General features: G+C 33.3%; 1 protein-coding gene across 5 annotated transcripts; it reads right to left on the bottom strand.

Moving 5' to 3' along the window:
• Nucleotides 1–224: 224 nt before the first annotated feature.
• On the bottom strand, nucleotides 225–15,469 carry LOC148620808 (uncharacterized). 5 transcript variants are annotated; one of them, XM_088574623.1, is made up of 12 exons: nucleotides 15,404–15,469; nucleotides 14,751–14,936; nucleotides 13,387–13,579; nucleotides 12,911–13,017; nucleotides 10,012–10,208; nucleotides 9,435–9,520; nucleotides 7,966–8,089; nucleotides 7,459–7,570; nucleotides 5,588–5,634; nucleotides 4,421–4,670; nucleotides 3,224–3,315; nucleotides 225–2,869 (listed from the first exon to the last, which is right to left on the bottom strand). In XM_088574623.1, the coding sequence occupies exons 3-12, from the start codon at nucleotides 13,554–13,556 to the stop codon at nucleotides 2,732–2,734; spliced, it is 1,323 nt and encodes a 440-aa protein (XP_088430749.1). In that variant the 5' UTR covers nucleotides 13,557–13,579; nucleotides 14,751–14,936; nucleotides 15,404–15,469; the 3' UTR covers nucleotides 225–2,731. The 5 variants fall into 5 exon arrangements, 4 of the variants coding, with proteins under 4 accessions (XP_088430749.1, XP_088430750.1, XP_088430752.1 ...); XM_088574624.1 differs by having other exon boundaries at nucleotides 15,363–15,460; XR_015920959.1 differs by lacking the exon at nucleotides 225–2,869 and adding an exon at nucleotides 3,872–3,996.
• Nucleotides 15,470–25,966: the final 10,497 nt, after the last annotated feature.

The following is a 25,966-nucleotide window of genomic DNA, read 5'->3' as shown; positions in this document are numbered from 1 at the left end:
ATGATCATAACAACATTGTGTATATCCTCCTGGGTGTGTCCAGCAAATCTAAGATGGCGACTTAAAGGGAGGTCTGGTTTGCATTTGTAGTCACTGTGATGTGCCTGTTGAAAGGTTGTTCTGTTTTGCCAATGTACTGCATACCACATTTAAGCAGGTTCATATTAAATTGTGGTAAAAAACATGTCCCTCAACAAAAGTACTTTTAACAAAGAACCAAGCAGTATCAGGAATCAAACATTTTATGTTAAATGAGTTATGTACAACACAGGAATTACATGGTTTTATATTATATGCAAGTTGTATGATATATAAACAGACTTTCAACAAATGATAGAATAGTGTACAGCTTAGGCGCTGACTATTTTATTAGTGAGAGTAGGTAGGGTGCTGAGATCTTTTGAAAAAAAAAACAAATGTTCCAAATTTTGGAAAAGAATTTTTACTCATCCATTGGGGAAAAAAAATAAAGATATTGATTATATATTTTTACCATTACTTAACAAGGCAGATTTTCAAATCAAAATGTTGATTTTGGCTGCCCCTGAAATATAATCAAAGAATCTGCCCTTGCAAAAAAAGAAATCTGATCTGACATCAAATCCAAAAGCCCCCCCCCTCCCTCAATGAAAAAAAATGGCCAGTGCCTTATTGGTAACCATGATTGTTATATTTTTCACATCATGTTCCAACTTAAGTGTGTTCTCACCTAGCCTAATCTATTCTGAACCACAGTTGGACAGAAAACTGTTGCATAAGACAGATTCTCAAAAACAAGGATAAAAAGGTAAAAATATCAAGTAGTTAATTTCAAACTGAAAAAAAAAATCAAAACTGAGAGGGTTCCCAGTGCCATAAACAGTACTATGATAAAAATAAGAAAAAAAAAATCTTAGCAGGGTAAATAAAAAGGGAACACATTCATGTACATTTTATTTTGGCCAAATTTTTCTTAATAAATCATTCTTTATCAGTCCAAAAAGATAGACCCACAAGGGAGCATAAGGATATCTTCTTTAAATCAGTTATGCATTTCATTTCTTTTTGTTTCCTTGTTTAGAATGCTTCAACAAATGAAATAAAGAGAATAACATTTCTGGACCTGTGTCAACATCATATATTTATCAGCACATAAATGTTTTCATTATAACAAACAATTGTATATATTTTAAAGTTTAGTATTAAAATTAAACAAGTTATAAAAAAATGTCATGAGGATTACAATTTCCTTAAGTATTTAATTTAGATAGTATTTTTAAAACTGCTATAAAAAGTTAAATTTCATAACAAATTTTTGTCAAATTTGTAAATAATAGAAGGTCCACATCTTCAATATGAAGAATAACACTGCTCAAAGTTTGAATGATCTTGGCTAAATGTTTTCTTTTTTAATTACATGAAGTAGGTACCTCATATTTAAAGCATAACAGATGAACAGAGTCAATGGCTGCTTAAATCGTTGGTAACTATTCCCTGCACAGAGGGTATATCTGCTAATTCAAAGCCTTTCACCTCTCCCACACGGTACTTTAAGGGGGTAGACCTAGGGTAAGGGACACAACTCTTAAAAATCATTGGAACGTTTGTATTCAGCATTTAACATCAATGTCATGTAAGCATCAAAGTAACTTAGATTGATTTCAATCTGTGTCAAATGAAAGCTTGATAGGCTTTTGTGAAATTGAATATGATACAAACATATCACTTACTTAATGAGTTATGTCCCTTACCCTAGGTCTACCTCCTTAAGCCATCTCTTAAAATTAGTACAACAGAAATAACATCATAGGTTTGTAATGAATAGGGACTATGCCTTGTCACATCCTGTATAGCAGAGCCTATAAGCTAGTGGAGTGATACACAGTGAATCAGATTGAGGTTAAGGAGGTAAACCTAGAGTAAGGGACATACTTCTTGAAATCAGTGATATGCTTGTTTTCACATTGATACTTCATCAAAGCCTATCAAGTTTTCATTTGAAACAGAATGAAATCAGTCCAAGTAACTTTGATGCTAATATAAGTTGGATGTAAAATGCTGAATATGAACGTTCCAATGAGTTGTAAAAGTTGTGTCCCTTACCCCAAGTCTACCTAATTAAATGTCTGAGGAGAGTGCATTGGGGTGCAGGTATAAATGTGAATTTTCAGGATAAAACTAAAATTGACTGGTAATCTTATCTCTTGTTAATCTATGAAATTGTTGAAATATTTATGGTAGATCTGAGAACAAACCATAATAAAATGATGAACTTTATAGATTTATATAAATAGAACACGGCACCAAATATCCAGCACCATACAGAAAACCTTAAAATGACTGCATACTGGTAATATTTGACAATGTTGTAATACAAAAATAAGCTCATATTTTCGAATTCACACAAATTAAAATTTCATTTTCCTGAAATGATATTTTTGTGATATAAATTTAATCTATTATTCTCTATCCAGAAATGAAACCCCTCCCCCGGAAAAAAAAAACAGAAAGTTGGCATCAAACAACAACCAAATTTGCTAACAAGGTATGCCCTATTTTTATTGAGCCACATACCATATTTGAAAATAAATATGATGAAATTGTGATGGACAAAATGATGGACAGACAAGGGGATTTCAATCTACCACCCACTCGTTGAGTTGGGGTATAGTAAAAAATGCAATAATTTCCAAATTTATGGATCTAAGACCATCTCTGATATTATAAAAAACATACAAAATAAAGACCTATTTCAGACATTATAGTTTAACAGACCAAACATGGCACTTAAAGAACTAGCAATCATTTTCAACGTCTCTGCCTGGTTAATAATTGTCTGTCCAACTTGTTTACTGCTCTCTAAATCAGCATTCAGTCTATTCTCATAATTCTGAAATAAAAATTAAAAGGATAATAGCTATTGTATATTTAGAAAATGCTGAGGGTCATATGGCAATACACAGACTGGTTGAAATAATCCCAATTCACACATAAAACCCCCCATTATGTAACTCATATGACCTCAGAATTTCATCAATACAATAAAACTGGGTCAGCGTTTCAGAAAAAAAAACTTAAAATTTTCTCAAAATCTTGAGTTTTCTTCAGATTTAATATCAAGCAGTCTAATTGGTCAAAATTTGAGTTGAGGAAGTATATGGAAAAAAATATTTAATTTTGGATTTTTTCATGAATACCAGATTAGAAGACTAGGTTATTTCTTGTCTAACATGTTATATCTTACCTTTAATTCTGTTATTTGTTTATATAAACTATTATTTTCTTCTCTTGCTAACTTTACAGTTTGTTTTAACCTTGATAACTCATGTTGTCGCTCTACAAAATATAGGTTTGTAATTTTTTCTAACTTTATCATTTAACTGAAAGTGAGAGTTCAGAAAATGACTTATGGTAATCTCACCTTTAACCCACAAACAAGTTTAAAGAAAATTTTATATACAATACATAATCATGATCTTAAAATATCTAATATTTTTATAAAGACAAATAAAAAAAGTCATCACATATGCCTTTTCATGTACAAGTTGCCAAAATTGTACGAATTACTGGTACTCAAAATTCAATCACTCTGTTTAAACATGATCCAGATCAAATCAGTTGGCCCAAAATGGTGTTAGCAAAGTCCTAAAGACTCCTAATACATGTACATGACAGGGAGTTGTAACAAAATGGCTAAAAATTGTTTAAAAAAAAAAACATAATCAGGAAGTAATTGTTTGAACTCTAAATGTTGACATAATGCAGGTGTTTTAAAAAGTCACACATATTTCTGTAGGCTGAAAAATTATTAACTAAGTCATTATTTTCGTTATATTAACATAATTTCACTAAGTTGTTATTTTCATTATATTAACGTAATTTCGTTATTTACCTTTAAGCAAACACCAAAAAATCATATTTCAAATCAAAACTTCACTTCAAATATCACCCATCTGTTTTCATTTGAATAGGTTTGTCTGCTTCTTTAGTTTGATATCAATTATTTCCTTTTTGTAACTTAAATTAAAAAAAAATCATTTTTGCAGGGTTAAATTTTCTATGATTTTTTTTTTATTACATGATGAAATCATAAAATCAATCAAATCAAACAAAATTTTGGAGCAAAATTTCATTGTTTAAAAAAAAAAGATTCATCAGTTATAAATCATTTTAAATATTCAATACATTCTTAACATATTATCCATTACAAAATTTAAGCTACTAAAATGAAAAGGTCAATTGCTTGAAAGACAATATTTGCTTTTGTTACTTTGTACGTATGATTTTAGTTACTTTATGTTCTTTGTTGTGTATGTCTGTTTTCCATGTCTTGTCTGTCCCTGGATTACATTCTTTTGATTACCGCTATAACCTTGGTTCCCTTGATTACTCTTTCTATAAGGTGAAGCTTGATAGTAATTTCTTATCAGTGCAGCTATACCATGATTTTGAGCTCTAAATGAGTTGATAAAGCCATGAATATCTAAAGGTCCATCTGTCTGTTCATAATCAGAATCTCCTAGTCTAGAATTGTGTTGTTCTTCCAGTTCCAGCTGCTTTGATTTTTCCTGTCTGTGAATTTCACCAGACACATTTTGTAGATGTAATCGTCCAAACAAATGTTCCCGTTTGTTGTGTGAACTTGTAAAATACATATCACAGACCTCACAATATAAATTAGTCACATCATCCTACAAAAGAAAACAATAGGGCATCTAATCGGTCATTTAAGTATCAGTCTCTGTAAGAATCAGGCAGTGGGTGAAACATGGTATGAGGAAAAAACCATGATTTTGATAGTGTAATTTGACTATTTCCACCATCAGAACCATGGGTTAAAAAGGATATATTCCATATAATGTTGGTGCACTGAGTTATAACTTCATTGAAATGCACTGAAAATGAACATTTCAAGGGCAGATAACTCTGTAAAAAAACCTTGTTTTTCTAACATTCTATTGAAAAATTTCTGAGCAAAGCCAGTGATGCAGAGATCTAATAATGGTCTTTTCAAATAGAGAAAGCATCCTTGAGTGAAATTATATTGTCAGATCAGTGGGGTTTTGACATGCATATTTCTAATTTTTACCATTTTGCTGATTCTTACAAATACTTACACTTAATGATACCTAGCCAAGTTGTGTTGTATTTAATATCCATGGATGCATACTAAATTACGAATTATAATACCTTGACAACTTTGTGTGGTGGAGTATAAAAAAATGAACATTAACTATGCTAAAATTCTTAAAGTCTTAAATTTAAACTGAGACATATACTTTTCTCCTTGTTTTTAGTTTTTAAATATCAATAACCCAGAAAAAATAAATAAAGGGAAATAATGAAAAACAAGCTTGCTAGGCACAGCCATATGTCCTCTGTCTCCACAAAAAAGTTGAAATGCAAAAGCCCTTAACTTCTGTAAAATTTGTGGGCTTTAAATTGCAGTGCAATCTGATATACTACATACTATGACAAACAGTCATGCTAATTTGAATTAAATCTGAGCAGCAGTGTCCGAAGAGTTGCATCCACAACGAGTGCCATTAGTATATCATGTGCAAATTCAACAAACTCTATTTGCATTTGCAATAATTTAAAGTAATACCTCAATACGATCTTTTGTACAGGACTCACTGTCGATGATACCATTCCCTGAAAATATAATCAAGTGATACTATTAAAACAACAGAAGAGGAAAATATGATAAAGCAAAACTGCAGCAATTTTAAAAAAATCGTAATTGTAAAATTAGTTGAAAGTAATTAGGTCATAAAAGATCAAATTGTGAACTTACTTACGACTGATTTTACACTTACAATTTTTTGTGATGTCAACCACAGGACAGGCACAACGGATAAAATATACATACATAAATAAAACAGACAAAAATCTTCAGATAAATTTGAAACTGTTTACCCTTCCAGTCACCTCAGTTCACCGTTCCATTTCACCTGAGTTCACTCTTCCAATGCACCTGATTCACCCAGGTTCTTAGTTGGTTCATGCTGTTCATATGCTATTTTTAATTTTTTATTGTGGAGATTTTCCTAACGTCTAGGGGATGGAACCAAGGGCCGACGAAATAAGGAAAAAGAGCATTGTTATTTTGGGAAATAATCTATTTACATGAGGGCATGGATTTTTATACAATTTCTGAATGAAATTTTTTATGAGAACCATTGTATTAAAGTCCATGACTTGACCTCTGGATGATTGATTTGATACAATAGAATGGATAGTGATTTTGTATATCTTACAATCTCCATGTACAAATCTTAATACAATACTGAGAATTTCACTGCAAAGATTTGAAGCATATTTTTCTTTGGGAATGGGGTCGAAATTTGGACCAAAAAAGGGTTGGAAAATCAGTGTTGTGTGGTACCATTTTTCTTTATCTTTTGGTGTTTTCTCTGGTTAACACTTTCTTTGAAAAAGAATAATGTAGTGTAGACACCAGTAAAGGAAGTAATTATGCTTTCTAAGTAGAGTAAAAAATTTTGATTGATTTATTGATTTTTATTGTTGTTTAGCATTATAGGCCAGGCAATGCAAATAAATTGTACATTTCAAGAATAGAACCCTTACTGTATACTTCGTCTAGTATATTTTAATAAATACTTCATTGAGACAACTTAAATTAAGGAATAGATTGCAAAAATAAATGAATTGTCATAGTTAAATTATGTATATATGGTACAGTCAAACCTCAGTAGCTCGAACTTCAAGGGACCATTGAAATGTGTTCAAGTTATCGGAAATTCAAAAAATTGAAGTTCGTATATTTCCGGATTTTTTTCGTTGTCGGTCCAGGTTCGAATTTATCGTTAGAAATTGCTTACTTCCTACGAACTTGTGTTAGTTCATGGATCCTTTTCATTCGCTTTCAGAAGATTATTAATTTGTGGACATTAAAAATGCTGTGTTCGCACTTAAAAACATTCAGAGTTCAAATTCCTTAGTCAATAATTTGTTTTCATCCGATTTTCTTTCATGCTTTCATCATACCGACTTCGGAACATTCTCGAACTTCAATCAGTACTGTGTTAAGATCAAAACCAGCTAATTAGTGATGACTTAAGTATTACCTATAATTAACTAAAATGACACTGATTAATGATAGGGTTTCAGTTTTTCACACCTTTTATTACCCAAGCTGACAAAATGGCTGATGAGTTTGAGTTAGTGAGGGTTATTCTCTAAGATTTATTACTGAATGGACCCACTAGTCAGTTTGAGTGTTCGAGAAATCGAAGTTCCAGAAATCCATGGTTATTTATATTAATTATATAGGAAAAAATTTTGGTACTTTGAATTGTGTTCGAGAAATCCCGGGTGTTCGAGCCATCCAAGTTCAAGCGATTGAAGTTCGACTGTATTTGAAAACATTTTGCCCTGACTAAATGTTCCTTGGGACTCAGCATGATAAAACAACAAAAGTACAATGTAATAATTAACTGATTTTCACTATGTTACCATTTAATTTTCTTTTTTTCTGTAGCATATTTTTGTAAGCATCAGATTCATTAAAAGCTTTTAATTCTTCTTGATATTTTCTCTTTAATTCATCAGCTTCATCTAGGTATTTCTGAAAAATAAAAACTGATTAAAAGAACAAAGTAAGCAAAAAATATTTTTTGACCAAGGCTATCAGCATGTGACTTTATAATGATATAAAAATGCAAGTGACTTAAAAGATTAAATACAAAGTTTATATTTTTTTTATATAATAAACAAGTAAAAAAGCCAAATTTAAAAGCTGGATAAAATGGAACAAAATATAAATAGAATACAAAGAAAATATGATAAATAAAAAGAAGAAAGGGAGGCAAAATTCAGACTTTTGTTTGTTTCCTTTTTATCACCTTTGTTTTGTCCAAATTTGCAACAAAATTCCTATCTGGAAAATATCATCTGATGGTTTCAAACCTACTAGCTGTACAAACTGTACATAGATGGCCAATAATTACAATTCAATATCACCTGTTTCTTGACAGGATCTAGGTTAGTCCATTCATATCCTAACATCTTCGTCACTTCAGAAAATATCAGTTCAGGATGCTCCTCTTTTATCTCAGACCTTCGTGTTATAGCAAATAACACATACCTAAAAAAACAGAAAGTGCTGACAACAGATTGCTCATAATAATAACAAAAACTAAAACAAAAGAAAGAATTGATTCTACTTTTAAGCAATATAGAATATTTTTACTAAATTAGAATTTAAAAGAATTGTTAAGGGTTTTCATATTAACCAATGAATTAAGGGGGTAGACCTTGGCTAAGGGGCAGAACTCTTACAAATCATCTTTAGGTTTGGGTAAAGCATTAAAGTAAGTTGGAATGATTTCATTCTATTTCAAATTAATGCTTGATAGGCTTTGGTGAAATTAAATATGATACAAACATAACAATAATTTCAAGAGTTATTTCCCTTACCCTAAGTCTCCCTCCTTGTCACCAACCAGTTTGAACTCTATAATATTAATTCAATATAATTATTGAAACTTCGGCTACATTAGATGATTTGTTGAGACTATAAAGTCCAAACAAAGCTCACAGGACCCTTATCTGCTCACCTGGACTAACCTTGTTCATAGACGGCTCTGAGATCAACAACTCTGATAATTCAACACCTGGCCCACAAAGTCTTTGAAAATGAGAAAATCAGGATCTTAAATAGAATCTGGCAGACATTTTGTTTGATCAAGCGAACCAACAATTAAGTAGCACGCCAGCTAAGGATCATGCAAAATGTGATTCATGGGTAAAAAGCCTACATATTTTTATTTTTGATATTTTGTTTGAAATGTCATAGTAAACAGAAATAAACGTGGTTTTTCATATAACCCGTGTTCTAAGGAGATAAAAATTATATAGAATGCACTGTAGATTTCAAAATTAAGGGAGATAACTCTGTAAATGGCGCTCAAATACAATAGAATCTACTGTATTTTCAATGTCGATTATCTCCTAAGAGCAGACAGATTTGAATGAATAATTACACATTTCATAGTATAGACCCATAAAACAACTTAATCACAAAAATAAAAATATGTAGCCTTTTTTGAGGTGTATCACATTTTTCAGATTTTGCATGATTCTTACAAAGACAGTTACTTAATCATTTGTAATAATTCATATGACTTCAACAGCAATAACTAAAGCCAATAGCTGAGCCACCTGAGCTGTACAAAAAGTGGAGAATTCTTAGAGGACATTAACCAATACAGTTCCTGTTGTTTTAGAGGACCATCCTGTTCAATCAAATAAAACTGTAAGTAGAAAACCTCTCATACATCAAACATATCAACTTTGGTTAAAATCATTAGAGCGATTGTGGTAGAGCAAGTTGACAGAAGATGGATAATGGACCAAAAGTAATGGCATAAGCTCACTTGAGCTAAGCATTAAGGGGACTATATCTGTAGTTTTTAATAGGAATTAACTACCCTGTTGGAGGTGGTTTTGGAGGCCTAACTTCTAGTACTGGTGTTTCCTTCCGTCTTTTCCCTTTTGGCCATCCACCTTTCTTTTTCTACAGACAAAAATTTATAAAATGTATTAAAAGATAATAAGCGCAATGTCAACAAACTATTACCACTACAGCTTTCCATTTCCCTAATTGTGATCAAACTTTTTCAAATTGACTTACTTGGTTTTGTATAACTAAACTAAAAATAAAATTTGGTTCTAAGGCGCAGAAAGTCCCTTACGAGACTATGAGACTATCTCTGATAACACCACTTTTTATCACCATATCAGTAACATAACAGCAAAAAAAGCACCACCAACTTATTCTTTTCCCTGGCTGTGAACATCCTCATCACCTTTTTTGAGACACTAAAAAGTAATTTTATTAACAGAAATGCTACCTGCCTTCTTTGATTTTAATGCAAATGGCATAAGAACCAGAAAATTAATTTTGAATGTCCTTAACATGCAATTGACATATTTATAACAATGTTCTTCTTCTAGTCCAATAAATAAATAATAAAACAGTAACTCAATAAGAAGTGAATGGCTTACAACTGGTTCAGTATTTTTCTTAGGCTCACTGGTAACATTGTTTTGTGTAGAATCTGCTATGGGTGTATCAACCGTCAGTTCTGTTTGGTGTAATAAACTTTCTCCTGGCAAATTTTCGCAAACATCAGGTTCAGCATGGTACACTGCACCCACACTGTCTTCATCTATTTCTGATGCAGGAACTTGTTGAAAAATACCTGTATCAAGAAGAGAAATAGCTTATATTACAAAGGGAGATAATCAGTGATAGCTTTCCTCATACAGAGACCATGATCTTTCTTTCTGTCGCTGAAAAAAATATTAAGGAGAGCAACAAGGACATGTTTGAAAAGTTGTACATTTTCACCTCCTAAAGAAAATAGTGAGATTCAGTTGAAGTGCATCAATGCTCCATTTTTCCAAAAAAATATTGAAAGATAATGAAAATCAGTTTTTTTCTATTACGGTAATTTAAAGTTAAGTTATCTCAAAATAGATAGTATTTAAAAAAAATCTTTGAAATGTAAAATTAACATACTTATTCCTACAATTTAACAAGAAATTGATACTTTTTCTTCAGAATTAGTTAAAGAAAATGTTTTTTTTTCATAATTGCAATAATACAGAAGTCAGTAATAAGGGCTGTTCCATTTAAATTTAAGGGGAGGGGGACTGAACTTGTAAAAGACTCCCCACCAATATAAAAAAAATGTTGCCAACCCTTACCCCCAACATATTATAGTTTCGTCAGATACCCCCTCCACAAGAAAAAAATAAAGTATAAAAGAAGATGATAAATCTGTTGAAAAATGCATGTGTAGAACTAAATTTTGGGAAATCAGAGCATCAAAATCTCCCAACCCTCAGGTGTATTGAGATGAAATTTCACCCCTACCAACATAATTCAATTTATCAAACATACCCCTACCAATACATGAAAAAATATTTTTTTACCCCCACCAAGAGAAAAATAAAAAATTGGCACCCCCCTACCCTAATAAGGAAACAGGTATTTGGTAAAGTGAAAGTTAAACCTCCTTGTCTGATTTCTTAGAAAGATATCACATTTTTGTTTAATTAAGGCAAATTTCATAACATACTAACTCATTTTCAAACAAGTTATATATAAATCTACTTGCCCAATACCGTGTTTCAGTGCGTATAATGCTCATTTATGTATTGTGCATAGTGCATTGAAAGTCATAATGTGTTAAAAAAAAGATTTTTTAGACATTGCAGTAGAATTTGTTAAGATGAAAGATCAACATTTTGCACTTGATCAGTCAATTTATTTACCTTGATCAAGTATTTCCTATATAAATGTAAAGGAAAGAAACTTCTAGTTCTATTCCCACAAAACAATCATGTGAGGATTGGTTGTTACATAAATTGGATAATTTTAATTTTGAAGCATGATAAAATTGACACAAGATGTATAAAATGGCTTATAAACAAAATCAATAGTCGGGAAAATAGGACATTTCCGGTTTTGGTTGTTACTCAAATTTCCTAATTTTTCATTTTAAAACATACTTTAAAGAAAGAAAATTGTAAGAAACAATCAACATAAGTTTTAAAATAATCATTTTCAGCCGCAAAAGCATTCAGTAAGGAAGGTTTGACAAACAAGAGGCTCCCAGGAGCCTGAATCGCTCTGTCTATCAAGGGCAATAAATTTCCTAAGAAGTTATCCAACAATTTTGACTTAAGAAGACTTTGGTAGGACTTATCATAAGGATCATTTCAGCAATTGAAAGTTTCTTTCTATCTATCATAGTTTTCAAGATATTGGCTGAAAACTGTAAAAAAAAAACCTGTCATTTTTTCCCTTTTCAAGGGCAATAACTCTTATAAGGAGTCGTCTGACAACTTTTAAGCCTGAAGGCTTTTGTAGTGTTAAAAATAAAGGATCATTTCAGCTATTGAAAGAATTTGGCTATTTAAATCTAATGGTTTTGGAGATAAATGTGAAAAACTAATGTCTTACCTCTATCTTCTGTTTTTAGTAACAGCCGCTATGTTTTTCCACATATCAAAAATACCCACATCAGTTCTATGCAGGATACCCCTAGGAACATTCATACCAAGTCTGGTTTCCATTGGTCAAGTAGTGTCAGAGGAGATTTTTGAAAGAAATAACATTAAAAATAGCAAAAACCATTGAAAAAGGGCAATAACTCCATGATCTCATCATGCTGAACACTTTTACCCCATCAAAATTTAGCTAACTACTACCGGTTTTGGAGATATATGCGAAAAACTACTGTCTGACCCCTATGTTCTATTTTTAGTAATGGCAGCCATGTTTTTGACAGATCAAAAATCCCAACATCAGTTCTATGCAGGATACCCCAAGGAACATTTATACCAAGTTTGGTTCCAATTGGCCAAGTAGTTTCAGAGGAGAAGAGTTTAGAAAAATTGTTAACGACAACAGATGCCAAGTGATGGCAATAGCTCACATGGCCTTTGGCAAGGTGAGCTTAAAAGGACTCTGTTGCTTTTTGGTTTCTAGTTGTTTCACTTTAATCTCTGTGTTTTATAAGAAAGAAATATTGTACAACCTACGACTGAAGCATATTATTAAGATATATAAACTCTATTTGAAGACAATATAATTTAAAATTTAATACTTACAGATGTACTTGATGATTATATAAACTTTCTTTCAGTAACGTTTCACGTCCAGTTTGTTTGTTTACATTACACAATCTCTTTTCTCTTATAAAAATCGTTCATTTCTTGGCCAAATCTAATATACTGATGCATAATACGCACCCCCATGCTCTGGAAATGATTTCTATGTAAAAATATGCGCATTATACAAACCAAAATATGGTAGTTTAAGTTTACTAAATTCACAGCTTGAAACAATAGTTCATGCATGTACACTACATTGCACTAGTGTTCTACAGTATACCTGGAATTGCTATGGCTGATTGTGACCTTTCAGGAAGTTCTAGAAATGCATTTGTGCTGTAATTTACATGGTTTAAATCTGATCCCACTGTTGTCAACTGTAAAGGTCTGAAATGACCAACAACAAAAAATACCAATTTACATTAGTTCTCATCATGTACATGTAAAACATTCATACAGTCTGGGCAAATCAAAAAATAAAATATTATATTAAGATTTTTTAAAGACAAGTTTGAGTTACTTTTCTGAACTCTGAATACAGATGTTATATCAATTACGTGAAAACAAATTCAGTGTATCAAGTTTTATATGTCATACACATTGTATAATATAATATTTTAAAAAAGAAAGAGTCAATTCTTTAACTGCCAACCTCTCTCTAAGAAATAGTAGACTAGCATATAAGCAATCCATGTTCAAACTTGTGCAGATGAATTGAAGGTAATAACTGAAAACTTATCATTTCTATTCACTCACCTTGAAGAAGCATCTACCAAAACAATGCCAAGACAATTTTGAGGTAAAGAATATGGAGTAGTGGATGAAGGTAATATCCCCACTACAGAAAGTTCTCCCTTATCACTGTCATTCAAGCATCCAAGGTTTTCACTTCCGTCCTGGAGCTCGGATAAACTACCATCCATCATTTTTCATACACTTTTGTCGACAACTTTTGAAAAAGAAATAGAAATTACTGAAATATTAGAATATATATTGGAATAAATGTAGGTGTTACTGTTTATGTATAGAAATAACCTTTTTTTTCTGTAATTAATTATTCTTCATTTGATTTTAATGGTAGTTTTATTTTATATATAGACAGAGGAGACCTGATACGGGTAATCACTTTGCATTTAACTTATGATCTTTATATCTAAATCTATATGACTACAGTGGTAACTTTATTGAATTAGCTGTCAGTGTAATAAAAAAACAAGACTTCCAGCAGTAATGTCAGGGGTTGTTTTGAGAAAACAAACAAATCCATTCTGGGTATTAAATTTTTTTTTTTGTCATCTTGAAAGTAAAGTGTCATAATAGCTTTTAATATGGCTTTGTAGGCTTGACTTCATTCTCTTACAAGATACACCTGCCTTATCTTTATAGAAGTTTAAGACTATATAAGAACTTTGGTGAGAATAATAGTACCGAGCATCTCATGTGAGGCTAATGATATACATGTACTTCCAGCCAACCGAAAAAAGGTCATCCCATAGGCATGCAGAAATGATTGATTGATTATTAGGGTTTAACGCCTGATCAGCAATATTTCAGCTATATTCAGGCAATGAACATGAAATGGATGATAAAATGAACATGAAATAATGATGATGAAATGAAAACAGGGATGAGAAACAAGGATAATAGGGTTGACAAATTATGATTGCCATTAGAAAAGGGAGGGGATAGGTAGAGTCAGGCAGGGTTCAACATGGCATCTTTCTCAACACAGTGCACCACTAAGGTTTGCGGTCAGGTTTTCAATATGATAGTTTGACAACCCCAGCATGTAACATGACAGGGGTACCCCATTACACCTACTGGGGCACACAACACAGTTGCTCTGTGGGCAGACATCCTGGCCTCCAGCTAGGGTTCTGAGCTCTATTTAGTTGCCTTTTACAACAAGCTTAGCACTGCTGCAGGCCTATTCTTTTGACACCCAGACCTGCATGGGACCCGTCAAAAATTGGCCTGAGAAATGAATTCAAAGTGAAAGTAGCCATTCGAATGATTTTAATTAAAAGATGCAGTTTATAAACAAAGAAAACATAATTAAAAAGAATTTACAGTGTCTTGATCCAGTACACTTAATTTTTTTCAAAAGGACAACTGTTTACCTATCCTATCTGGTCCCTTTCAGCTATTGTCCTTATTTCAATGACTTAACAAACGTAAGCAAACATATGTGTGATGCTCCGTTGTAGGCTGTGCCTTACTCATTTTATCGAAGTAAAAGCTGCTGAGCATCAAGATAATATAACAACATCTTGAGTACCAAGTTGGTTTAATGAACATTTATTGACCTACAACAGACCACATAAATTGTTAAAAATCTGTGGAAAAGGAACCACTCAAACATACAAAGATCGACAGTAACTGACAGCAAATTGCAGATTAAATATCAATTAGGAAAGTTGTTTTTTATTTCAAATTACACTGAAGTGGAATTCTTGGCTGGTGCACAAATTTCAAGACATTGCATCATTACATTAAATTTCCTACTTCATTTTTCTGCCAAACAAATAGTAATAATGGACTAACAGGACAAAGCGGATTGTGAACGTACACATATGTGTGTAAAGAAGAAACATATTCGTATAACATATACAATGTAAGTGAGACTGGGATTTCTCTAATTTTGATGTCGTTTGACAAGATAAATCTTGCAAGGAATGCTGATGTAAAATGAACTTAGGTAAAAATTAGAAAGGTGAACAAAAATTCCCTACACATTGAAAGAACTGTGCACAAATCTACAGAACAGACATACAAGCATTAGAAATAGAAAGTCTGCAAAATAAATTCGGCTGCTTCAATTTTTACCGGAAGTTTCTTTTCTAGTAATGAAATGAATGACGGGCTAGGTCAGAAATTGAATCCGAAAAAAATCCAAAGGCTATTTTAACGAATCAAAAATGATGCTTAAACTTAATGCAGGATACACTTAGGAACAAACCTACTAAGTTTCTTTGAATTCTGTCCAGTATTTTCAGAAAATAACGTTTTCGAAAATACTAACATCAATCTTAGCACAGCAGGTTTTCTGAATGGGGTGTGAACTGACCACTGATAAGCAGTTTTACTTGCTTATCTGGTATGATTTCTCTTTAGTTACAGGGTAAGATGTAAATCAAAGTTATTTTTATCAAAAGGGGTGTGCGATCGCACCGTCGCACCCCCACCCCCCTGGCTACGGCCTTGCACAGTAAAAAAGGGCAGTAACTCCGATCCAACACCGAATAACAGATTTTCACGAAAATTTGTCCAATGATAAACCTCATTATACCGACCATCTATACCCTGTCAGCATTTAGCTAACCCTAACAGTCTTGAAGAAACTTACAGAAAACTGCTATCTGACCCCTGTGTTCTATATTTCAGTAACGGCGGTCACGTTTTCCTTTGTGAGGGGGATGGGTAGCTCTTCTTATAGGGTAGGACGTACCGCTGCATAAGGTACCATTTTCCAGCTCGCAAATATGTAAAAGGTAGGGGAAAACAAACATAATTATATGATAAGTTTACATTACGTATTATATGAATAGTAAAAACAATCCTGGTCAGGGGCGGATACAGGATCTCAGGTAAGTGGAGGCGTAAATAGCTATATAGACTTAAAGAAAATTTTGTGGGTAAAATTTGTGAAAAAACAAGATCTTATGCCAAATATTGTGGGTTTTTTTTTTCAATTCTAGTGGGGTGTACGTACGGCACGACCATCCTTGGATCCGCGCCTGCTTGCCCTATTTTCTGCTGTATCTATTTTCCCGTATTTGTAGAATAAATGCTTGATGAATACAATTAACATGTCCTAGTGTTTCCAGGGAGTGTAATAATAAAGGCCTGGTGTATTGGATTATATCTCGATCTGAGCAGCTGGGCTAAAAAGGGGGTTCCGAGATCATTTTTTGACCCAATGCAATAAATTGAAGAAAAATTAAAACGTGGGAAGGTATTTTCCAAACATCGGAAGTTTCCCGGCGACCCGCCACGGTCGAAGACAACAGGAGTGAAGTCGGAAAGACCCAAGCCCTACTTGGCGCGTGTTGCACAGGTCAAGCACTCATACTTACTTACACGTAAATTCTTAACAAACCAATGGGACTTACGTGCACGTTATTAGTCTCACGTAAGCTTTGTGTAACAAGACCCTTGGTAACATTTCTCAAAGCACTCTTAAGTTTTACGGGTGCTTAAAAGTGTATAGAACTGTCCTTGCTCAAGAAATTTATAGCAAACTAGAGATGTGTATTTTTTTTTATTTTGAGAAATTTGAAGAGAAACTTGGTAACCGTAGTAATTTTCAAGAAAATGGTGTTTTCCACAGGGCATTTCATTGATTCTCTTTCATTTTAGAATAGCGGGTTAAAACTGTTACTGCAAACGAATTCAAAAGAACATAAAAAAGCAAGATTTTAAACTTCGAGGTCAAAGCAACCATATTCAAGGTCATTTTTCTCAAAATAGAAAAATGACACATGTCTATTTTTCTCCTATGGCATAAAGTAAAATTTGTATTTTGTAACTTTTAAGGGAATAACCTATCTACGGGTGCAATTTGAAATGAACAAAAATAACGTTCTTAAAATAAACAAGAGGCTCCCAGGAGCCTGAATCGCTCACCTTGTTAAATGTTTGCCTTTCAAGGGCAATAACTCTAACAAGAAGTTGTCCGACAATTTTGACTCCATGAAGACTTTGGTAGGACTTATCATGAGGATCATTTCATCAATCGAAAGTGTCATTCTGTCTATTAAAGTTTTCAAGATATTGACTGAAAACTGCAAAAAAACGTATTTTTTTGTCTTTCAAGGGCAATAACTCTTATATAGAGTCATTTGACAACTTTGATCCCTGGAGACTTTTGTAGGCCTTAAATTATGACACGAATCATTTCAGCAATTGAAAGTGTCTTTTTATCTATCGTAGTTTTCAAGATATAGACTGAAAACTGTCAAAAAGTCATTTTTCACCTCTCAAGGGCAATAACCCTTACATGGAGTCGTCAGACAACTTTGATCCCTGGAGACTTTTGTAGGCCTTATAATAAGGATATTTCAGCAATTGAAAGATATTGGCCAAACCGAACGGTTTTGGAAATATATGCAAAAAACTACTGTACGACCCCTATGTTCTATTTTTAGTAAACTTTATTAAAAGCGGCAATGTTTTTAACCGATCAAAATCAAAACGGTCATTTTGTTAGGGATACCCTAAAAAACAAAAATACCAATTTCCATTGAATTCTGTACAGAAGTTTCTGAGGAGAAGATTTAATTTTGAAAGTAATAACATCAAAAACAGCAAAAACGTCCAAAAAGGGCAATAACACCAACATTGGTCAACAGATTTTCACCAAAATTTGACAACAGATAGATCTCATCATGCTGAATACTTTTATCCTGTCAGAATTTGGCTAAACCTGAAGGTTTTGGAAATATATGCTGTCAGACCCCTATATTCTTTTTTTAGTAACGGCGGCCATGTTTTTTAACTGATCAAAAATCCAAACGGTTATTTTGTGCAGAATACTCTAAGGAACAACCATTATAAGTTTCATGCAAATCTATTCTGTAATTTCAGAGAAGAATATGTTTGAAGAAATTGTTAACGACGACGACGACGGACGCCAAGTGATGGCAATAGCTTGCATGGCCTACGGCCAGGTGAGCTAAAACTGACCATTTTTGTAAGGTACTTTTACACCCTTTTGACCACGAATTTTAAGAGCGGTATTACAACTCTGACAAATAACTATACATGGTCTTAATTAATACAGAACAAAGTTATCAAGTAAATTCAGTAATGGTTTCTATGGAGTCATACACTTGAAAATGGCATAATTACCATGGCAATGTGGTTACTACAATAAAAAGTGTTAATGTTTTCAATGTTTACATGTCAGGATGACTTCATACAGTAAAAATAAGCAATATTGGACGCTTGTGTTTTCCAATTTTGTCCTTATTTTTTGTCCTTTTACAGAATTATTTTGGTCTCAATATATAGGCTTTCAATGTAAATTATCATTTTTATCGCACTCACCTAACATACATTCATGTCATATATCAATCGAAAGCTGATGAATACAGCTTTTCGAAAATGTTTGTCGTAAAGCAAATTTTTGTAGGACAAATTTTTATTTTTTGGTCAAAGGTCAAATCGAATGAACGGAAATCATGTTGAACTTCAAACTATTTTTGCTCTCATTTTAACAAAATGTATCATACAGCTTTTAAAGTACTCTTGCATGCATAGGCCAGACAATCCTCAACATATGAGATACATTTTTGTTTTAAATTATAGCTATTATTGATATTTAAATAAAAAAAAATTGCCATTTATGTGAAAAGTTGGAAATTTCAATCACAGGCACTTGGGACCAGGATTTTGTTTGTTTTTTTTAATTTTCCTAAATAGTATCATTCAATCATTTTGTTTCCATATTTGAGTTATTATGCGTGTTGTCAGACATGTCCGCCTGCTATTTATTGCTGTTTATAGATGAAAATTAGGCTTAGTATAAACAGCAGGCGGACAGAGAACACGCATAATAACACAAATATGGAAACAAAATGATTTAATGATGTTTTTTTAAGAAAATTAAAAAAAAAAAAAAGCCTGGTCCCAAGTGCCCGTGATTTCAATTGTCGAGATTCAAATGCAGGAGTAGCGCATTGTATCGTTGATATTTTCATATTACCAGTTACTTTTAATAAAAGACCAACTTACATGGAAAAGTTTGGTACCAAAGAACACTTATTAAAACTGTTAACAGGCGCATTAGAGGGCAATCCAAAACTATTGTTAACTTCTGAATTAAATTATCTCCCCTTACAGAGCTGCGATAATATTTATCCCCTTCAATCATCTGCCTATTCCTTCTATAATTTTTCTTCAAAATTTGTTTAGCGTTTTAGGAGGAGTTGCACTCGTTAGTTGTTACATGAACAAATCCTCAATTTGGATTATTTCCCCGTGTATGTAATAAAAATTAATATTTTCTTTCATGTTGATGCCTTTCCATCGAAATGCCAATGATTTCTTAGAAAGGAGGCGCTTAAAAATTGACAACCTGGCAGGTGGAATAACTAAGATGCACATTTTAAGTGACACCTATATACGTGGAATTTTGTTTTGCTTCGTATTCTTTAAGGGTTGTTTGAACATATGGGCGGTAATATTTTTCTTTCATTTAAATGTGTTAAAAATGGCTGTTTTGAACGGAATAACAAAGAAAATTATTTTACTGAAATCTTCGCACTTTCATGACGTTTTCGTTTTGGTAAATCAATCTAATTTTGACTGTTGCCCATTTGCTGGCTGTCCTAATATTAGTTCGCACTGTAGCTGACGTCTTTGTACATAATAGTTTAGGACATTTTATTTTTATACATGTGTATCCAGACTTGATAGTTTCGAACATTTTTATTTCATTTTGCAATAGCTATTCGTTTTAAGACAGAAAAGGGAAACATTCACTTGCACAGTTTTTAATTGTGTGATAATGCATGAAACTGGGTACAAAGGCAGACTTGCTCTCAAATACTATAGAGTTTCAAAGATATTGTTTTTTAATTTGTTTTGTTTCCTTGGTATTGCCTCCACTTCATGTGCTTTTTATAGAAGTCTGCATCTCACTTTGCTATAAAGGGGTCTAGAATATGCACTACTAGACAAAATAATAACTGACATGAGCATTCATTGTCTTTTTTTGGCTGATACAAACTCAAAGTGTCTCAATCAACGCATATCTGTCTTTCAGAAATACATTTTGACTATCACGACGGTACAAAATGTTGCATCAGTCATTTTTTTTCAATCTAAACAAAATAAAATGTTTATATTGACATGTTTGGCTACACCAACAATTTTAGGTTGAATAAATAAAAAATGTCGATGTCAACGACTTTTGGGTTGAGTTAGATTAAAATTAAAAAAATATCCACGTCAACACTTTATTAGGAGAAATAAATTGTTTTCTTCAGTTTTATACTGACTATGCATGCATGGTCACTACAGTCATTATTTTAGAAAGGAGTGATGGTTTAAGGTTATACCTGGTGCACTTGTTGCGTCGAAAGATATTTGAAAAGAATACTGGTTTGCTTCCACAGATAACATTTAACATTTCCGTACAGGTACTCGTAACGGGATACAAAACAAATATGGAGTAATTGAAGCCGATAACCTCTGTGATTTAAACAGATTCAAACATATTGCGTCTTTGGTCAACCGCGATTTGAAGGTTCATCTTGCGCCTATCCATCAGAAGTTAGCATGACACGGATCATTGATGCTTCAAAGGGACTCCAAAAATCTTTAGATTGATTTTATCTTTTCTAAAAGTTTTTTTTTTAATAATAGCCCTTATATTATGCATGCGTACGTGTATAAAAACACAATAAGTCGTTCAGGCTGGCCTTAATACCGCGGACATCTTTCCATTTGCATAAAGAATAATGTTGCTGAATAAAAATCCCTTTTCAAAATGTTTTGAACAAAGGCTTTCTGGATTAAATTTGACTTGTCACATGGTGACTTTGACTGAAGTGTTGGAATGTTTTGTTGAATGATATTTTGAAAATGATAATTAAATCATTTCCTTCAATAGAAACTACGACACATTGCTTTTATAGCCTCAGCAGTTTTGTATTTTTATGATTTTTGGAGGGTTACTGAAGTATTTGAACGCTTGATTCATATCAGACTTCTTGTTAAGGGTGGATATTTTAATCTTCAGGTTTTTCTTCTTCTAAAATTTCAACGATATTTTGTCTTTTACACATACATACATATATAGATGGGTGCAATCGTTTTGCGCATTTCCTCAGCTCATAGTAGAAACTTATATGAGACTAGTTTATATATATTAATTACTGTTCAGATGTCAAAATATTTGCAAAACACAAAATGTTATTAACATATCAAACAGAAAGAATCTCTTCAAAGTAATATGATGCGCATCAACTCCAGTGATGCAAGAGGTTGTCTTGAAAGCTATTTTCTGACTTGTTGCCATCCTTAGGGTATGGAGGAACAGAATTCCAACCTCTTACATGCACATCGTGTACGTAAATGTACGTTATTAATATACAGATTGATTGATTGATTGTTGAGGTTTAAAACGCCCGAGCAGCAATATTTCAGCTATATTCAGGTGATGAACAAGAAATGGATGATAAAGTGAACATGAAATAACGATGATGAAATGAAAACAGGGATAAGAAACAAAATAATAGGGTCGACAAACTTAGATTCCCACTAGCAAAAAGAGGGATGGGTAGGGTCGGGCAATTTAGCCTCCTGTGGCGGAGCGCAAAGGTTCCTACTCCTATTGAATATCACAGCAGAGTTCTTTAACGTGCGAGGAACGTGGCATCTTTCCCAGCACGGTGCACAACTATGGTTTGCGGTCAGGTTTCCCGTATTATAGCCTGACAACCTCAGCATGTAACACGCCAGTGGCACCCCATTCCACCATCTGGGGCACACAACCCAGTTGCTCTGTGGGCAGAGCGCCTAGCCCCCGGCTAGGTTTCTGAGCTCTATTTAGTCGTCTTTTACGACAAGCTTAGCGCTGCTGCAGGCCTATTCTTTCGACATCCGGACCTGCCTCAATATACAGAAGCATGGCATCCGGCTCTCAAATTCACCTCATAACCGTTAAGAATGATTCATAATATTTCATGTTATATTCATTCGCACACAAACAAAAGGCTCCAAGGAGCCTGAATTCGCTCACCTGGTTTAATTTTACCTTCCAAAGGCAATAAATTTAACAAGAAGTTAATGTTGACTCAAGAAGACTTTGTTAGGACTTATCATAAGAATCATTTCAGTTAATGAAAGTTTCTTCTGAAAAATGTAAAAACAAACCCAGTCATTATTCCTCCTTTCAAGGGCAATAACTCTTACGAGGAGTAATCTGATAACTTGTATCCTTATAAGACTTTTGTAGGCCTAATAATCAGAATCGTTATAGCTATTGAAAGAATTTGGCTAAACCTAACGGTTTTGAAGATATATGCGAAAAACTACTGCATGCCCTCTATGTTCTATCTTTAGAAACAGCGGTCATGTTTTTTGAAGGATCAAAAATCCCCACATCATTTCCATACAGGATACCCCAAGGAACATTCATACCAAGTTTGGTTCAAGTAGGTCAAATAGTGTCAGAGAAGAAATAACATTCAAAATAACATTCAAAATAGCAAAACAAAAAGCGTCAAAAAGGCCAATAACTCAAACACGGCTTAATGGATTAAAACGAGAATTAGACCAAAGATAGAGCTTATCACGCTGAACACTTTTACCCTAATCAGATTTTGGCTAAAACTATCAGTTTTGGAGATAAATGCGGAAAACTACTGACTGACCCCTATGTTCTATTTTTAGTAGCAGTAGCTAAGTTTTTCGAAGGATAAAAAATCCCCACATCAGTTCTATACAGGATACCCCAAGGAACATTCATACCAAGTTTGGTTCGAATTGGTCAAATAGAGTCAGAGGAGAAGACTTTTGAAAGAAATAATTTTCAAAATAGCAAAAAGAAACGCCAAAAAGGGCAATAACTCAAACATGGATTAAAACGAAAATTTGACCACAGGTAGATGTCATCATGCTGAACACTTTTATTCCTGTTAGAATTTGGCTAAACCTAAAGGTTTCGGAGATGTATATGAATCCCTATGTTCTATTTTTAGTAACGGCGGCCATATTTTCGACGGATCAAAAATCCCCACATCAGTTCTATATGCAAGATACCCCAAGAAACATTCAAGCAAAGTTTGGTTCCAATTTGCCAAGTAGTGTCAAAAAAGAAGAAGAGTTTTGGAAAAAATTGTTAACGACGACGGACACCAAATAATGGCAATATCTGTCGTGGTCTTCGGCCAGGTGAGCTTATAAAGGGGGAAACAACAAAATAGTATTGCTAAATTCAAGCACAAAATAGTGAAGAAATATCGGGGAAGCTGAAAACAGGGGAGTGCAACGAGAAATTAAGTGAAATTTTACATCAATACGTAGATATGAATCGAACAGTATACTTATGTTCACTTATCATCCAATTACCTAAATCAGATTAAGTAACGACTAGTCAAATGCCGACTTTCAAGAAAACAAAACTATGCGGCATCAGTTTCGACTTGAAACAAAGAAGAAAAATGGCCTAAAAGGCATCATCAGAAATCATCATGAAATGGTTATCAGGATCACCAAGATAGAAATTTTATTTTTATTGAAATGCGTGAGTTGTCTGCGGAAAGTAAGAATGAACCACGACAGTTGCTTATTTCGTGCTTAAGTCTGTGTACTCCAGGCGGTACATGTGCTTAATTTGTTTGCCCTTATTATGTGGTTAATGAACCATCTATATCTAAAGTTTCTATGTCTATATCTTGCATGCATACAATTACATGGCTTTACGAATTAAGACTCCAAATACTATATAACACCAAACTTCAGGATTGGAGGCTTTATGTTATTTCACAATTTTTGTAGTCATAAGGCTTTGGAGTTTCCTGATCATGAATTTGAGGTAACTCTGACAAAAGTAGGAAAGGAAAAAAAGTAATTACTATAGCAAATTACATGCATTTTCAGTGCTAATAATTCGGTATTCGGGGTGTGTTGTAATATAAGTAACTTGACCGAAAGCAGATGGGTGGCGATATGTCGACCTTATCCCCCTTGTTTCCTACTCTGATGCCCTCGACCATGTTCATCCATTTAAAGTTTGATGAAAGTTCGTAACAAGACACATGAACTTAAATCTATTTTTGAACCGACAAACCAATTATCTACGTGTATGATATGGCTCGGTAAAAAGTACGTGTTTCTTTGCACATCTCGACCTATATTATAATGACCTCCTATAGATCGAAAAGTAATATTTTTTTCTGTTTTATCGACGTTGTTCGTGTTGCCTGTATCTACTCTTGGCCATGTTGGCTATGAATTTTAGTTGATGTATTGTATAGTCCATTTAGCTGATCCAGTATGTATACATATCCTGGGTATGACGTTAACATTTTATGAATCTGTTCTATATGAGGCGATTAAGTTGATGAAAATTATACGTGCCCAAAATGAAATCTATGTTGCCCTTTGATAAATGCATGTTAAAAATGGGACGGGCTGCATATTTTGATAGTGTAAGCAAGCCCCTGTGCTTGTCAAAATTGTAGTTTCACATGTCCTGGATAATAAAACAACCTATAACGTCATAGGTAGTACAATACAGTTAGGTAATTTCTGAAAATTTTGTCTCATTTTGTTGAACTAAAGCTGTTTTGAGGCGGTCCGCACGGAAATTTCAAGTGTTTTGTCATAAAAAGTGCATACTTTTGACATCCTTGGTGTGTGGAGGTTCAAGTCATTTATAAGTAATTTAGTGATTATTGTTATAAAATCCAGTAGCCATGGTAACGTACTGAAAAAAAATATTACTGACTTTTTGTACAAATCAGGCGTGCCTTTCCAAAACTAACAGCCAATTACTATGTTTTACAAAATATCAGGCACTTAGACACTACCATAGGATGAAAGCATGCATGGAGCAGGTGAAAAAAGAGTAAAAATAATAAGACCCTTTTCGATTCATTCTCTCACAATTTCAGTTCCAAAAGTTCGTGCGAAATAAGGTATTTTGAAAATCAGCCATCTGATGCTGAGGAGAGAACCTACATGTAATACGACAGGGGACTGAAACGTTCCGGATACCATTCTTCCTTTAAATTACACCTGTTTACCATTACATATATTACATCTATCTATATATAAATGCTTGACTACATTTAAACAATATATCCACCAAAATTCAACTTTTAATTTTAAGTTTTACAAAATTTGACGGGGGTAACTTGGTGTGCGAAACAGTGCGCCTTAATGTAACTGCATAGTGCACCCATATCCTGCTATCGTTTCGGGGGTAAGTCGAAGACGGAAATTATATTGGCAAAGACGGGGCATGCATTTTTAGTTACGGTGAAAACATTGTAAAGTTTAGTGGCATTTCATTTAATTTTACCCTTCTCGCGTAAAATAGGAATTCTCCGACACTGAACTCGGAACGGATCGAACAAAAAAAAAGTACATACAACGTATACTGCGTGTCATTCATTTGTCATGTAATCTTCACATTCATCACCCTTCCCCTAATCCCTTTTGGAATTCAGTGTCGGTGGGTTTTTTTTATTTGGTCACACAACCCCGGACACTGAATCCAAAAAGGGATGAACCCTTCCCCAAAAGGCCGAAGTAAAAAATATCATAGATTCTTGCCCCCTCCCGACATGATTTTTTACCTTCCGCAAAACATTTTATTTTG

The sequence above is a fragment of the Perna viridis genome, chromosome 3 (assembly GCF_037379345.1).
Source record: "Perna viridis isolate PV_CMFRI_1.1 ecotype Kerala chromosome 3, ASM3737934v1, whole genome shotgun sequence".
Lineage (NCBI taxonomy): Eukaryota > Metazoa > Mollusca > Bivalvia > Mytilida > Mytilidae > Perna > Perna viridis.
Note: the sequence above shows the minus strand (reverse complement) of the source record. Positions and strands in the feature narration are given on the sequence as shown.